The sequence below is a fragment of the Anser brachyrhynchus genome (assembly GCF_964034855.1).
Source record: "Anser brachyrhynchus genome assembly, chromosome: 2".
Taxonomy (NCBI): Eukaryota; Metazoa; Chordata; class Aves; order Anseriformes; family Anatidae; genus Anser; species Anser brachyrhynchus.
The window spans coordinates 125,735,293-125,752,279 of NC_137695.1; the positions used below are offsets into that span (position 1 = coordinate 125,735,293).

Genomic DNA, 16,987 nt, shown 5'->3' on the forward strand with positions numbered 1-16,987 from the left:
TTGCTGCTCTGAGCTTACTCTGTAGATTTCATATTCATATATATGGTATTTGGATAGATTGTGTTCTGCTAGCAACACTTCTACATCCCTTGTCTGCAGTTTGTAGCAGGCAATCTTCATCTGCCCTACCCATCTGGTAGCTGTAAAATTGACCAGATGACACAGTCATATTAAGAGATTCTGCCTGTCCCTGCTTTCTCGTCGAAGGTAAATGTTTTTGCGCCCTGCTCATTCTCACATTGCAGCAAAGAAATCTGAATCACATCTATCACCTTTTAATATCAAAAGTACATGGAATTGATGGCATATACATTAAAATCTGAAGTATAAATATACATTGTTTATGAAGAAGTACTTTAAATTCCAGATTTTAAACACATTTCTATATAATTTTAGAATTATAAAATAATTTTTGAAATGGAAAATGGCAGTTTGGGTTGTAGAGTGCTACTTACTTGAATAACATTAAACTGTAAACTCATGATTTAGTTGGACTAGGAAACAAGTTATTTTAAAGTAAAGAAAAAAATTATATCCCAGTTACTGTACTGTTAATTAATCTCCTGCTCCATCTCTGCTTTGCTTCTCCTCTTTTGGCTTTTACCCATCACAGATAGCGAGATACAACTGAGGCGAGACATGGTCTTCTGTCAAAGTCTAGTGGCCACAGTCTGTGCTTTTTCAGAGCAGCTAATGGTGGCCTTAAATCAGATGTTTGATAACAACAAAGAATATGAAATGGAGACGATGGAAGCCAGCAGAAGGTGGTTGGAACAGATAGCTAGTGCGGGTGTTCTCCTTCATTTCCAGTCACTGCTGTCACCTAACCTGGTAAGAACCTTCATATAACATAACCCCCAGGCTGTTTGTGGGGGGGAACAGCCCATGTTTGTTCCCCAAACCAAGAGCATGGTTAAACAGTCGTTGCTATAAATGTGATTTTCTATGTCCTTTGTGCTTAGCTTATTTAATTAGCTGCTATTTAGGAAGTTTGCAGTTCAGGTAATTACAGATATGGGAAATATTTGTGGTATGGGAAATGAGTTATCCACAAAGATAGTATTTGTTTTAAGTTAGCAGATACTGATTCCCCACCATTATCATAGTTGTTCCCTAGGAGTGAATGTAGTATTAGGTGATAACCAGAGTTTGAGTTAGCAATAAGCAGCAATGCAAATAAAATAAAATACCTGGTTTGGATACTTTTTTTTATGATCCCTTCCCTCCAAAACAATAGGTTTGTAGTAACTGGAGGACTAGATATGCTAGTCTGCTTTTCTTCTGGCATAGGGCAAATCCTTGTAGCCTATTGGGGTAATTGGAAATTAGCTCCTTTCTTCATAAGGCTTGGAAAAGAGCCGTAGCTTACAAAACAATTTAAAACAGGACATGGCTTTATAGTCCTCTAATCCCCAGCTATCCAAAGTGCCTCTTCAGCTGTTTAAGCAGCTTCTCACACTGGACTTGTTCCTGCTAAGAAGAGTAAAGCACTCTGCAGAGTCTGCTCTGTGGCAGTCTCAAACTCTCGATTTGCTCTGTGAAATTAACTGATTTGTTATAATGGGCACATGGTTTTCTTGAGCTAGTGTTCTTACTGTTAAGCTTTAAGACCATTTAACACCATGTTTGCGAACATTTCATTTACTTGACTAAGCTTGGACATGGAATCAAACATCACAAACCAGTGTCAGAATTGTACATCTTATTGAATAGAAGCCCCCACAATGACAGATTATGTTCTTGCTATGAAAAAGTTATCTTTCCTTGACTGTCTCAGAAGCAAGTTGCTGATGAGTTGTCCTGATCAACTTTTAAAGCAGAAGAGATCAATAAAAATAAAGATATTTTAAAATCATAACCATAAAGTCTGTGGTGTTGCTTGAGACCATTGTCGTGAGCTAGTGTGAACAGCAACCTCACCGGCAGTTGAGCTACTAGCATGGACCTGTGTGGAACAGGGTATGTCAGGACAAGGTATGCAGCTTGAAAGCAACTCAAGTCAGGGCCTGTGAGAAACATGGGGGCTGTTTATCGACATGAGATGCATGTGGAGAAAGCATGGTCAGGGGATCTCCTGCTCATGTTGTCTCTTGGATATGTAATTGCATGATTCAGCACCAGACTGCTCTGGTGCTGGAGTCCTCAGAGTTAAAGAGCAAATTCAGTTGGTTCTTGTTTTATGTTTTAACATGCACTTAGTTGTATTATCACAAGATAACTTTTGTCTTTACAACACGGAATACTTCTGTTTTTTTCTTCCAAGATTGTGGAGACTTCCTTTGTAATGAAAACCCATGCTACTTAGCATGAATTGTAGTATGATACCAGCACTATCCATTGCTGAATTAAAACAAACAAACAAAATCTGCTAAGTTTAGTCTCTTCTGTATATGCATTTGCACAGAAATGCTGAATTAGTTCAGTGATAACTGTTCTTAACTAAGAGAAAAGTATTCAAAGGCAACTTTCTTAATACCTTCTCAGGACCATTTTGCTTACAAATGATCCATGTTATGTTAAACAATGGCATTTGAAGGAAATTATGCTCATTATGGCCAGAGTTCAATAAAGAATGAACAGTTGTGCAAAGATTTCCCATGTCACTGAATGGTTTTCAGACTATTCTGCTGATAAAACATTGCTTTCTCCAGAGAGACTTCATAAATTGAACCAGGAGACAAAATATTTCAAGCAGAGGTGCTTTTTCATAAATACAAGTGGGAATACTATTACACTGTTTAGATCAAGGAAAACCATGGTCGTTTTTTTCCTTTCTATAACTCAGTAAGCTGTAGTTCTCATTTTTTAGGCAGCTAGTTGATTATTCTTTGCCTTTCACTTCTTAGAGGAGAAAAATATATGCCTCAGATTTACATTTAGCTTAATGTAGCTAGGAGAGGGTTGTATAAAGAATAAAGTTACTTTAAGTGATCATTGATTTCTCCTATAATTACCTGCATATTTAACTCAAGATAACCATCCTTGCAGATTACTATTTCTCTTTTTAAGGTTTGAGTATGCTGTCCTGAGAAGTTAGTAATTTACTTCCTGAAGCTTTTTTGGTACATAAGGCTGGATATTCCATTTCTTTAGTTCAGGAGCACAGAGAGTGAACCACTGGTGCAAATTGCAACGTTGCAATATCTATGCGCTTTATTTGCATCTAGGTTTTTGTAGGTGGAGGTACAAATGACTCAGAGCTGTACTCATTCTGAGCTACTGGTTCAGTTATTGATGCCTGGAGTGGACAAGAAGAACTTTTGTATGTTTTTGTTTGTTTGTTTGTTTTAATTAAATACTGAATTTATGGCATTTTTAAAAGAAAATTGCTAAAAGAGGAATTTGTTTTTCAAATTAGCCCTCTGTTAATTTGCAAGCTAGGCCTGGTGTCAAGGACAAGATGTTGAAGGCTGGCATCTTACATAAAGAATAGTTACAATATTGTTTGAATAAAAGCCATGAGAAGTAGTGGTAGCTATAAATTACCTGTTAATTTTCTATGTGAAATGATACCATATTTTAATAATCTTGGACTAGAAATGAAAGGGAAAGTACCTATAGGCACAAATATAGTTATGTTATGTAGGAGTTAATTATATTATACAATCCATCAGTGAAATTTTGTGCAACATTCTGTAGTTATTTTTTTATATTTTCATATCCTGGTCTCATGTTACTTCTGGTAGGGAAAACATCTGGCTGAAATGACATTCCATTTTTTTTTTTTATTTTGCCTTTTTTAGGCTGATGAGCAAGCCATGCTAGAAGATACACTGGTTGCACTGTTTGACTTGGAAAAAGTTACTTTTTACTTCAGACAATCAGAGCCAGAACCACTAGTTGCAAGTGAGTAATTATAATTAATATCTGGGTTTTACTGTTCAGAAACATTCTCTGTATTTCTAACATTTTTGTCTCCTAGAACATTACCTCCCATAGGAACTGTTATGTAACTTGGGATCATAGAGAATTAGCTCTCCTAATATTCTAAGATTTCCTGAAATGCAGCTAATGTCAGCCATGATGTAGAATGATTATCTGGTGATGTTAGCAACCCAGCAGGGAAAAGTGTCAGCTTAATTAAAGTTCCCGTTGGGGTTACGTGACTGCATAAGGAAAGTCCCTGGAAGATCAAGTTGTTATTGATGAGTTGTATATAAAAGAAGCTTGAAGGCCATAATAAAGAAATGCAACTGAGATAAGGTGGAGAAACATTAAAACCATTTCTTTTTAATGTTACTCATCCCTTCTGAACGAAAAAAATAGATCTTTGAAGAGTTCCTTAAAAAGAGATATCAAACACTGTTAGGGTAGCTTTAATTGTGCAAGAAGGTTCCTCTGAGACCTGGTGGTGGAGACAGTCAGGGACATGAACTCTTCCTTCTAATACTTGTCCAACTAGTAGGAAGGAACTGTCTGCACAGTCTGCTGTTTACACTATACCCTTCACTCTTTTCCAGCCACTCCTTTATTATATGTTTTCAGCCAGTAGAGATTTTTCTGCAGTGAATTTTGTGTAGTGAGAAAAAAACAAACACATTTTTTCTCAAGTCTCAGAACTTCCCCTGGGAAGGGAGGAAAGCATGTCTGCTTAACATCAAGCTTTTCTAGAACAATTCCCTTGCTGGATCAAGACCACACATAAGAGCACTTATGCAGTAAACAAGACCAGAAGAAACAAAGCTCCTCCACAAAACTACTAGTGAGAGGTTGCCTGTGTTCTGGGGCATTCATAAGCACACCCATACCCATAGGGTGCTGACAAATTTGCAACTGGAAGGCTGGTGGTCAGCTAGGAACTGGCCTAAATAAGACCATTTTTACTTCTGTGTGAGTCAAGTAAGGATCCTGTTCAGACTGTTTGTTTTAAAAGGAAGCCCTGCCAAGCTGGGTAACAACATGGAACTGGAGTTACGGGAGAACTTTCTGATGGGGACTTAACCATATACCTTTGTCATAAACTGTTCAAATTGCTGTGTCTCCTGACTGAAGTGTCATTGCTAAAATAGAGATAAATGGGAAGTCCGCGTGTTCTAGGATTGTGATAAACTCTGTTTCCTTTTAGCTTAAGTGCTGCTGCCACAATCATCTTGAGTGTGGTTTCAGAAGACAAGGAATTTTCAATGACATTTTTTTTTTTCATTTATGATTCCATATAATGATTGCAAGAAAAAATGTATTTTATTACCAAAAATAGTGAAAAATGTTCCTGTAAAATATTTTCCATTTAGGTACAAAGTAATTTATGCACACTATAAAAACTACATAAGATTATTAATGCAAATTGCTAAGTGTTTTACTGTTTTCAACTTGGAGACTTATTCATGGAAATGATACTTAAACAGGAAATATGGAAAAAGACATAAATTGAATTAAATGGACTTCCTCTGAGAGGTTTAGCTAAATGGAAAATTTTCATCAACTTTTGCTAATGATCATTACGTGTTAAGCACCTTGCATAATACGCAAAATGTATGCTGGGGGTTCTCTGTAGTTGCAAAATGATACTGTTATTTGCCCTGAACTCTACAGAAATTGACATATTATGACATTTAGTTTCTCGAAGTATAATGTAGTGCATTCTTACAGTTTTTTATATTCTATCAAATTACAATTGTTTTCTCTGTTGAGTTCTGATTTTAATAATGCTTTAATGAGCATGCTGTTGAGTACTGTATTTTAACTTGTGCTCTATCCCACACAAATCTGAAGAGATGCTGACTCTGTGGAGAGGATAGCGGTATATGTCACACTGACCTTATACATCATGCACCCCAGGAAGGCATATGAAATATGGCTCTAGCCATCCTTCCAGTGGTTTCAAACCACGTGCTGCACATAGATGTTTGTTCAGATTTACAGAGAAATCAATGTAGGATGTTGCCAGCTTACATTATTTGCTTAGTATTTTTGCTGTCATTGACAGGCAGTCAAAGATGACAGCCACTGATTTATGTTGTTTTTCTACCTCCTGAAAATGGATAGGCCAAAAGTGACTGCAGCAACACTGAGTAAAATGTAAAATACTGCACATACTCATTTTATGACTGGGGAGATTTTATCTAATCGTGTGAATTTTGGGTTCAACAGTTTATGGGAAAGGACATATCATTGATTTTAATGAAATAGTAACACTGACTTTATTCTTAGATGTTCCAATCACATACCAAGCAGAAGGAAGCCGGCAAACTCTGAAGGTTTATTTCTACCTTGATAGTTACCATTTTGAACAGCTTCCTCAAAGACTAAAGAATGGAGGGGGGTTTAAAATCCACCCAGTACTTTTTTCACAAGGTAACTTGATTTGTTATTTTTTTCCAATTCTTTCAAATAGTACTTAAATTTCTAAAGCACTACGTACTCTAATTTAAATCCTTTGTAACTATAAGCACATAATTCTTGTATTTAAATGAGTTGTTTAATATGGGCATTTATTGAGAATTTAGAATTAAACTGAATTTAAGAAATGATGAGTTTTGTGGTGAAAAATAGGCATACAGATATGTATTTCTAATTTTATACTTGTTATATGACACCAATATATATATATTATATATATATATATTATATAATATATATAACACCAAAAAATGAATGCTCTTTCATCAGTATTGTTTTGTTCTTTTGGTTATTAGTGGATGATAGTCAGATCGTGAAACTTGCTTTTTAAAGTGTTTTGCAATCCAAATACTGTAGTAACCTTTCCTGTTACTTCAAATGTACAGATTAGATTGTCATCCCCTGAGAATTATGTCTCTTTAAAATGTATTGAAGACTTAAATAACTTTTTCAGGCTTTTGTAGTTATGAGACTGCAAACATTACTGAAGTGATGAATGGTGGCACTGATGCTCATACTGTTCATAAATTGCAGGCAGCCTGCATTAGCTCCAGTGTCATTACAGTCATCAGGAACATGGAATTTGATTCACTGAAATGGTAAATGCAAGGTGCTGATTGCCTTGAGCTGCCTTTCATTTCAGAAGGAGCTGACGGTACTCTGTAACTTGCAAAAGGCTTCCAGGGTCCATACGGAACAGGCAGAAGACAAACAAATGAAGATTTCAAGGAGGGTTGATAAGTTAGGAGGATGTAAAAGGAAATCATGAACAGTAAGATACATGAAGAGATAACAGAACTTACTGTAAATCTAACCCACAGTTTTTTTTAATAAGATCCCTGAAGCCTGACTTTTAAATAAACTAAAAAGGACAGACTTCAGTGGATTTCTTTTGAAGGGATTGAGTTCAGTCATAGAGGGAAATGAGAACAATGAGCATCAGAAATGTTTCCAGAAAGCAGACAAAGAGGCATACGGAAGAGAATAAAAAATACCTTGGTTCAGACAAAATCTTGGAAATACCTGTTCATTTAGATTCACAGGACTGGGGACAGGGATTCAGTGTGCTTGAGACTTTCTTCTGCAGATTTTTTTTCCTTTGTTTCTAGAGTGCCCAAAATATTTGTGTCCTAGTATTAGAAACTTTGCAGTGAGCTAAAGGAAAAGGGCAAAGATTCATTGAATGTCACATCTGTTTAATAATTTTCAGTAATGGGAAAGTCTTCTTTTTTTCTGATACCAAATTTCTTTAATTATCAACTGTCTTCCATCAAAATAGTCCATTAGAATCCAAGAATTAGAAGTCCTGGATAAGAAGTTAAATCCTAGTGTTTAAATATATATATATATTTCCCTTACTAATGAATGTATTGAGATTATTGTTTTTACTTCATTCCTGTGAGGTTTGGATGAGCTGCCATCAAACTAACTCAGTAGATCCCCATGTTTAACTGAAATTTATTAGCTTTGAGTATAGAAATCTTCTGCAAGTTCCCCTGTTAAGTCAATTCTTGCTTTCCAAGCTTAACACAGCTAAGCTATTTTCTGCCTAAAAAAATACAATGGTTTATGATGCTTTCAATTGAACATTTAGAAAATTGTGGTTGTGGAATAGTTTGTCAACTGAACAAGCTAGTTTCTGTGTTGTTTTATTCTGTGTTACATAGTTCCATGCCTAAAATTAAGCATGCCTATATATTTGCAGGATTGGGATTGCAGGCATTTTTATAGTTTTAGTTTTTATCCAGGCAATATTATGTATCTTTCCACTTGTAAGAATAGTTTTGTACAAACATATGCTTAAATCCATACATTCAAAAGGGTCCTGATTTACAGTATTGGGGTCTGAGAATGTTGACAGCTCTTGGCACTCAGAATTCTCTGTTTACTACATTAGAATTGTGATCTCAGCAATAAATAAGCTTAATTAAAATATACTTTATTTAAAATTGAAATTCAATTTATTGAAAATTTCTCTTTAGTCTTTTAATAATATAAGCTCTTTTTTATGTTTTAGTTTTTCATAGAATAATTGAATAATTCAGGTTGAAAGAGACCTTGGGAGTTCTTGAGGTCCTGGAGGACCTGCTCACAGAAGGGTCAGCTGTGAGATCAGACCAGGTTGCTCAGGGTTTTTTCAAGTAAGATCTCTAAACAGGAACAGAGATCGAGCAACCACTTGGGGAACATGTTCCTCTATTTGCCCTTGTCATGAAAAAGTGTTTCCTTTCTATCCAGTTAAAGCCTCTCTTGTTCCAATTTATGTCCATTGTCTCTTGTTCTGCAACCTTGCACCTTTGTAAAGAGCTTGGCACTGTCTTTTTCTTGACCTCCTGTTAACTAAGTCTAGGTAGGTGGCAGGTAGGTCACCAAAGCCTTCGATTACAGGCTGAACAAGCTGAGGTTCCCTAGCCTCTCCTCATAAGGTTCCAGTCCATGACCGTCTTGGTGGCACTCTACTGAACTCTCTCCAGTTGATCAACAGCTTTCTTGTATTGTGGGGCCCAAAACTGTATGAGGTATTCGAGATGCTATCTAAAGAGTGCTAAATAAAGTAAGGATAAGCACTTCTGTCAATCTACTGACTGTGGTTCTGTTAATACAACTCAGGATGCTCTTGGTCTTCTTTTTTGCTAGGGCACACTGCAGACTCATGTTGGGTTTGTTGACTCCCAGGTTCTTCTGAGGCTCCATGTTCCCAGATAGAGGACTTGACATTTGTCTTGTTCTGTTTCACATTGTTCTTGTTGGGCAACTCCTCCAGCCTGTCTAGGTCCCCCTCTAGGTGGCCCTGCAATTGTGTATATACACTGCATCCCCCACTTTGGTTTTAGCTAAAAACTTGACAGAAGTGCACTTTGTCATCTCTTCCAGATCAGTGATGAAGATACTGAACAATATAGATCATTATGGTGTTCTGCTTGTTATGGCCCTCTTGGTGCAGACCATGTCCCGTTACCTACTATACTCTAAGCCTTCCCATCCATCCACTTTTTTTCCATTCATTTGTCTGTGCATCCAGACCATAATATCCTAATATTGATTGAAGAATACTGTGGAATGCATGTTTCAGTTTGTAAGGAAAGCTTGCCTTACAAGAGAGCTTTCTAATATATTAGCTAGAAATGCATGAAATCCTTTAAAAAATGGGAGAGTTAGAGTGTACACTATGAGATTCCCTGCCAGGAACCATGAGCGTGGCCCCCATAGTGCTGGTAGAAGCAGAACTCTGTGCCCCAGTCAGTCCTGAGAGACGACTGAGTTTCTCACATGGGTGATCTAACTGGATAAAATCAAGTTTATGCAGGTAAAACAAGACGTACAGATAATCAGCTCTAACTGTGCAGTAACGTGGTATTAGAGAGTTCTGTGGATATTTCTGCATGGTTTGTTTTTGGTGTGGTAAAGCATCAAGGAAGTTAAGAAGTCTTTCTGTTGAAATTTAATATTTTTGCACAGAAGCAGAATTACAAATTTTGAAAACACCGAAGGGGAGTGCAATTTGCATGTTCTTTCACACTGAATGAATTATTTATTAAATGGTCATATTAAGCAGTACAAGCAGAATTAATATTCTCTCTGCAGCTGAAGCTGTAAGACTGCAGAATGTTTCCATCGGAGATCTGCTTATTGCGTGCATTTTCTGATAGGGTGGTGAATTCTTAGAATGAGTATGGATTATTAAAGTAGCAATGTTCCTGATTGTAAAATCTTTAATGCTCCTCCCCCAAACATGTATATCACCAAGAGCCTGTGTTTTATGTTATAATAAGGTTAATCTCTTAACAAGCTCTTGTTATATGAAGATCTTGATTTTTGAGGTTGAAATTTGTTTGAGACTTTTCAAACATTTGATGTGGCTTAGCTAAAGAAAAGATTAAACTTCCCCAAGTATCTAATTTAAAGGAGGGGTGGGGTGTTTTTATTTTTTTGTTTGTTTGTTTTTGTTTGAAAAGTACTGTTGGGAAGAACATGCCAAAATGGAAGGTTGTGCATTCCTTTTTTGCTCCTTTTAATTTCTTTGTAATGATTGTATGAGAAGGACAGTGACCTATGCTGGAAGTCTTTTTTTGATTCCTGAATACTTGTAGCAATATTCATCCTTGCTTTTGTCAAGTGGATACAACAAAGATGGACAAGGAGTCCATCTATAGAGACACACCTGATCCCTGCAAAGGAGCTTATAGGGCAATTTCAGAGATCCAGAGAAATTTACTTTACTTAATCCAGAAGAAGACATTCAGATTATCAGTGGAAATATCTAGGGGTTTAAGTGCTCCATATCCCAAAATCAGGCTTCATAAGAAGTTTTTAGGTCTCCCTCCATGAAAGTATCTGCATATTAATCCTTTCTTTCTTCTACTGCTTTTTTCCAGTATATATATCAGAACTAAAAAATGCATTTATATTCAAGGGGCAGGAGTACTTTAATTAGAACAACTATATTTTCCACGGGGCCAGAAATACAATTTTTCTTGTGAGTGAAATCTTAAGGAGATCTGTATGAATTCGATGACATATAGAAACAGGTCAGCAATCCATGGGGGTCACAGCTTCAAGGCTTAAAAGTAATACACTAGTCTGTGAACAAGCTACAAAGAAGGTGAATAATAAATGTTTAATACTGATTTTTTCTCTTCTGTGTTCTTCTTTCTCTTTTCATAGCATTGGAAAGCATGGAAGGATATTACTACAGAGACAGTGTTTCAGTAGAAGAATTTCAAGCTCAGATAAATGCAGCATCACTAGAAAAAGTAAAGCAGTATAACCAGAAACTACGGTGGGTAATAAACCAACATTCCTGAGATTACCTTACCAAGTTCAGCTTTTTGACCCAGTTTCTATGATGCATATTTAAACTAAAGTGCATTGTATGGTGGTTGTTTTTGTTGCTTGATTGAAAAAGATCCAAGACTCATGGTTCTGACTTTTTTGATTTCTGCACTGTTAAGATTACATTGAAAAAAAAAAAGTAAAATAATATTCTTTCCTAAATCATTTTCCTGTGAAAATTATAGCTGTAATTGCGTCAGGGTTGTTTTACTAATGCATATAATAACGGAAATGTCTACATGATCACAACTGGTGTACCAGAATCTCTAAATACTATGATCCGATTTTTTGGATCATACTTACGTGATTTCTACAGAATAGGACTTATAAAATAGTGCTGTTTTCCTCAAAGCTGAAAATGGTTTGTTACCAGTACTAATGGGAATAAGAACATTTCTGGGTATTTGCATCAGCTTCAGGTATGGATTACAGAGTATGTACTTCCCAGTATATGTAACAATTATGCAGGTGTGTATTTTAGTAAATAATTAAGAAGTTGCACATAAAGACAGAATTTCTGGTGTACTAATCTATTAGTTAGGAAGTAAAATAATGATGGTGTGTACCTAGACCACTCTTGCACCTCATTGTATCTGTAGAAAACACCTGTTTAAATATACTTATATACAGGAATTGAAGAAAAAAAAGGTGTAAATGTAACTTCACATCTTTTCACTTTTTAAATCCCTGAATTGGATGGAAATAGTACCATTTGGCTAGACATGTTAAAAACAACAGAGAATAGGAAATAAAAAGAGCTGAAGGACAGCAAAGAAAAGGAAAGAGGAGGAAGGAGGATATTTCCTTATCCTATCTAAGTGTATCTAGGTGGGGACAAGCATACAAGTGAAAGTCTCAATATTATTTTTCCAATTCCTTTACCTGTTGATCGACTCCTGTCTTTGGGACATTTTCTTCATAGATTTTGCAAATATATTTCTCTAATATTTTATCAGAGCAGTGGACTTTCTAAATGCTGCTTTAATCCAAGCAATATTGTAGCAAAAGCAATTTTAAAGCCAGTTGTATTTGGTGAATAGTGTATATTTACTTTCTTTGATCCATCTGTGTCACTGCAATTCTATCCTAATGGCAAATGTAGTATTTATTTATTCTGTTTTCCACTTTTTTTTGTTAGTCCTTACTGTTTAGAGAGGGAAAAAAAAAAAAGGTTCCTCCTAAGTATTTATTTCACAAATTTTATGTGACGAATAAGTTTTACAGAAAACTTTGGTCATGGCAGTGTTTGGCATAGATGAACTAGCATTGGAAAGAGTTTTCCCTCAGATGTGCAAGGCAAAAAATGTTGTCCTTTTTTTTTTTTTTTTTTTTTCTCCTGTGAATAGGTCTGATTTTCTTCCTGACATTGTTTCAGTGTTCCTTGACCCTGTTTACCATCATGTGTTCTGGTTAGGACCTTCACTCATTCTGTGGATCTAATGAGATATAGCACTGGTATTTTGACTCACAGGTATGACCAGTTGCTAACCTCCAAGGCCTAGTTTTGCTAAAAGATACTATGAAAAAGTTAGCATTCCACAAAAATTACCAATGGTAGCTCTGTCCAGTCTAAAGAACAGGAAAAATACGGATTTGTTACAGTCTTCTAATGTCTGATGAGAACATTCAGTAATTGATCTCTCCATTTGTTTTCTGGTGAGCTCTACCAGTTTCTTAAATGAGGCACAAGCAGCTTCAGGAATTCACTGACATAATGTGAAGAGAAGAGGAAAAACAGAAAAGCAGATGCTTTGTTCTTGTTCTGCCATTTGCTAGCCTGTGTAGGTGTTTGGTCAGGAGAATCTAATAAAGTAACTACAGCAGCAAAAGCTATTAACATTTGGATAATTGCTCCAAAGAAAAACATAAAAGTGAAATTGAATACTCCCTGGAAACATATGCATATGCAATAACACTGGATTAAACTCTTCATGTGGAAGAAATCCTCTATGTAGAACCACCTAATCAGTAATTAAATAAGTTATTCAAGACACAATCCATAAACCATTCTTTCTCTGTAGAAAAAGAATACATTGCTGCTTCTGAAATGATTGTCTGATGACCATCTTACAATCTTTTCATTGATACAGCAGCAGAAAGCAAATGGGGAGCAACAACAGAGGAAAAAGTAGACTCGGTGGGAGAAGAGGAGGGGGACTAGTGGGAATGAATCCACTGGCTGGTCATGACATTGCAGTTGAATAACCCATTGATGAGAACTCTTGATGCAAGTTCAGCTTCTCTTATCGGTGACTAATTTGAATAATAGTATTCTCATATTGTGAACCAGAGGAGACCGTTTTGGTTGTGTATGGTCCCATTGGCAATGAAACGTTAGTCTGACTTGTGATGGACTCAAGTGGGACAATAAAATTAATAAATATGAGGTACTCTTGCTTAGATAATTCTTAAATTGTAAGTCAAGGCTTGTTAAGAATGAGTACATAAAACATTTTTGAGGAGTGCAATACCTTTTTTTTTTTTTTGGGGGGGGGTGGGGTGGAATTGACACTGATGAACACCTCAGAGTTCATTTACAAATTATTTATTTGAATGAATTAAGAGATACATTAGTAGATTTACAGTGGATTTCAAGAAGGATAGCATTTATCCTTCAAGTAAAAAAACCCTGAATCCTAGCTATTCTTGCAAAAATCATTAATTACTAAGGAACTGTGACCAGCTTTTCCACAGTATCAGAAGTGATATAATAAATCCAGGTGCAAAATTGTCCTTCTTGACACTCATTTGAGCAGTCATAAGAACTTCTCTTTGTAGTTCTTGCTTTGGGGCTTCTGAAAATACTACATGAACTACAAAATGTTAATCATAAGATTATCATTTTCATGAAAATGCATGAAAGTTGAAAACCAGTTTTAGAATTTGTTACATACAGAATGAAGAGAACATTCTTCCACCTTCCGTAACTGACTAACCCGTAACTGTTTGAATCTAATGAATTATATAGGGGAATTTTCATTCTAAGGACAGCTAAAAGTTGAGTTTTTCTACAATTCCTGAGGCAGCATCCCTTACCCCTGCAATATGTAGGAAGTCCTTTTTCTGAATATGATGTTATTTTAGAAACAAACCAGTTTATGAAATTTCTGAAACTGCAGGGAAATTTTCAGCATCTGGCCCACAATTATTCTTAATGGTGCTCGATTTCTTTTTCACAGTCAGCCAGATTGCATTTATTTTTATAGTTCACCTTTTCTGCTTCTCTGACAGTCATAAAGAAAAAAGGTTATACTCAAATTGTATTTGCAAGTTACACTGATGCTGGTAAGTGCCAGCATTGTAAATTTAACCTTATTAAACTGTTTGCTAATGGGGAAACATGCAGTACAACCAAGTGAAAGTAATTAAGTCAGCAAAGATTTTTAAAGATCTTTATTACTGTGTGTTTGATAGCTCTACATTTGTCTTCTAATTTAGAAGAGGACTGGAAAGAACCTGTGCATTTGACCTGTACAGAGGCTGATGTTAACTGGCTATGTTCTGCATTCTCCCGCCTCCTCTTGCTTTCCTCCATCTTTCTCCTTTGCTACTCCCTGTCATTCAAATAGCTTTTTTCCATCTTGAATAAGTCGTTTTGCTTTTACAGATATGAGAGACCGTTTCTCTTCAGCAGGGAACAATGAACAATGGTATTTGAATTCTTAACTACAACACATGCTGATAGGAATAATGATAATTCATGAATGCAATATAATTACTTGAAATGCTTGGTTGAGTTAAATCTTCTTCTGCACATCTTGAATCATACATGATTGTAAAAGCATGAGGGAAAACTTAATTTATCATTTTTGAAATATTACTCTTTAAAGAATTATTTAATTAAAATACATTATGTCCTATGAATATGATTTTTATATTTGGTAAAGGTCTCTTTCCTGCATGGTATGATTCATTATGGTATTTATTACTACATTGCATAGAAATAAATCATATAGTCATTACCGGGACCAAAAGTTTGGTTACAATGCAGACCTGTTAGAAGCTGGGACAAACCTGACATAGAGGTCAGCTGAATGACCATAACTCAGCCAATCTTTGGACTGAGCAGTGGCTCTAAGATATAACCTTTAGTTGGATATGAGAACTGTTTTTACCCTTGGAAGAATCAGGTTTTGGATTAGCTTCCTAGAGTAAGTAAGATGGTTTTAGAATGGACATTGGTGAGTATAGGAATGAGAACCAAGAAAATGTTTGAGGTGTCAGAGGTTTGAGCTTGATGGCCTAGGATGGGCCTTCCAGTAGTAATGAAGCTTGCTCTTCCAGTCTTTTCTTCTTCATAAATATTTGACATTTTTTATCAGGCAGATCAGATTAATCTTTTCTTTCATTGTAAATGATCTTTCTGAGAAAAATGTGGGTCCCTCCTTCAGCTTCCTATTAAAATTTACTTTTCCACAGGTACTCTTGGTCCGCTTCTTAATCAGAAAAGTCCAGGAACATCTGTTCTTAAGAGCTTTTTCTGGGCCAGGTCTGTGCACACGAGTGATGTATATAAAAGATGGAAGGGATGCTGGGGGCACAGATCATTCAGGGGGGTGCGGGGCCATGGCTATACCAACTATGTGAGGTGGCTGCAGTATGCTCCACAGCATGCTGTTGATACCAAGAGCAAACCATAGTGGAATTTAGGTGCCTTATCACTATACTCATTTGGGTTCTGAATTGTCTATGCTGCTAATTTTTAGCTGATGAGAAATTAGTGCAATCATTGGCTATTAGATTAATAGGCATTTTGATGTGTCTTTAGCACCTATGCTTACATTTAGATATCTAAACACTTTAGAGGTTTGGTTCCCAATAATATGGTGGCTTGAATTGGGAAGATTCAGAGAGGAATGATCAAGGGAATAGATGAAGGTGAGGTTCGGAGAGCTCTGCCTCCTTTTATTTTATCTTCTCTTTTATCCCCAGCATGGCACTTTCTTGTAACTTCGCTGACTATATGATGACCCAGTTCTTCACTCCAAAGATAAGATTGTGCTGCAGGAAAGGCAGCTGAGGATTGCTATCCATCCTCACCACTGGTGTGGGTGATAATTACCACTGTGTAGTAATTAACTTGCCTGTACATCAACAGACAAAAAAGGCCTGAAAAAAGCATTCTTTCCTTCCTGCCTACCATTCTGTGTGATTTGGAACTATTCTTTGAAGTCAGCTGTGTCCAGCGTTATTGGCAGCTACATTTGTGGCCTGCTGTACAGCCATAACAGAAGAAAAATTAAAGCAAGCAGTGAAGGGAAAAGACCTTTTTTTCTTCTTTATCCTATGTTGCTGCTCCCTTTGATATAATTTTAGGAGGTAAATGCAAGTCTGTTATGCTAAGGAAGCAATTATAATCAGTGAATCTAATGACAAATGATTTAGCTAACTACCCTCATTACACTGAACATCTGATTACATTGAACGTAATATTTGTCATTTTAAAGTGTTTCATTTACAACGTAACTTCAAACTGTTTCTCTTTCTAAAGCCTCCTGTACCTATTTTATGGCATAAATTGCCTTCCACAGAATGATGGCAAATTTAATTTAATCCTTTATTCAGGGATATCTTGTTATAATCCATGAGGTTTTAATATTTTTATTTTTGAATTCTTTTCTAAAGACAAGGAAACTATTTCTGCCCCTAGAATTTCTGTGAGCATGGAACAAAATATGTCTGTGGAATATAACTTCTTTTTATTTATATGTGCATGTATATGCGCTCAGCAGCTTCTCAAGCTGCAGGCTTCTTGGCAAGATGATGTTTTCTGTATCCTGTATAATTTAGTCAAGGCAGAAAATAGACGTGATGG

General features: G+C 36.1%; 1 protein-coding gene across 5 annotated transcripts in view; it reads left to right on the plus strand.

Annotated features, from left to right (window-relative positions):
- PREX2 (phosphatidylinositol-3,4,5-trisphosphate dependent Rac exchange factor 2) overlaps positions 1–16,987 on the plus strand; it is a 177,223-nt gene that overhangs the window by 122,916 nt on the left and 37,320 nt on the right. For all 5 annotated transcript variants that reach the window (XM_080578459.1, XM_080578460.1, XM_080578461.1 and 2 more), the window contains 4 exons: positions 614–831; positions 3,744–3,846; positions 6,151–6,294; positions 11,005–11,119. In XM_080578459.1, coding sequence (XP_080434585.1) covers positions 614–831; positions 3,744–3,846; positions 6,151–6,294; positions 11,005–11,119 — 580 coding nt within the window. The remainder of the gene's footprint in view (positions 1–613; positions 832–3,743; positions 3,847–6,150; positions 6,295–11,004; positions 11,120–16,987) is intronic.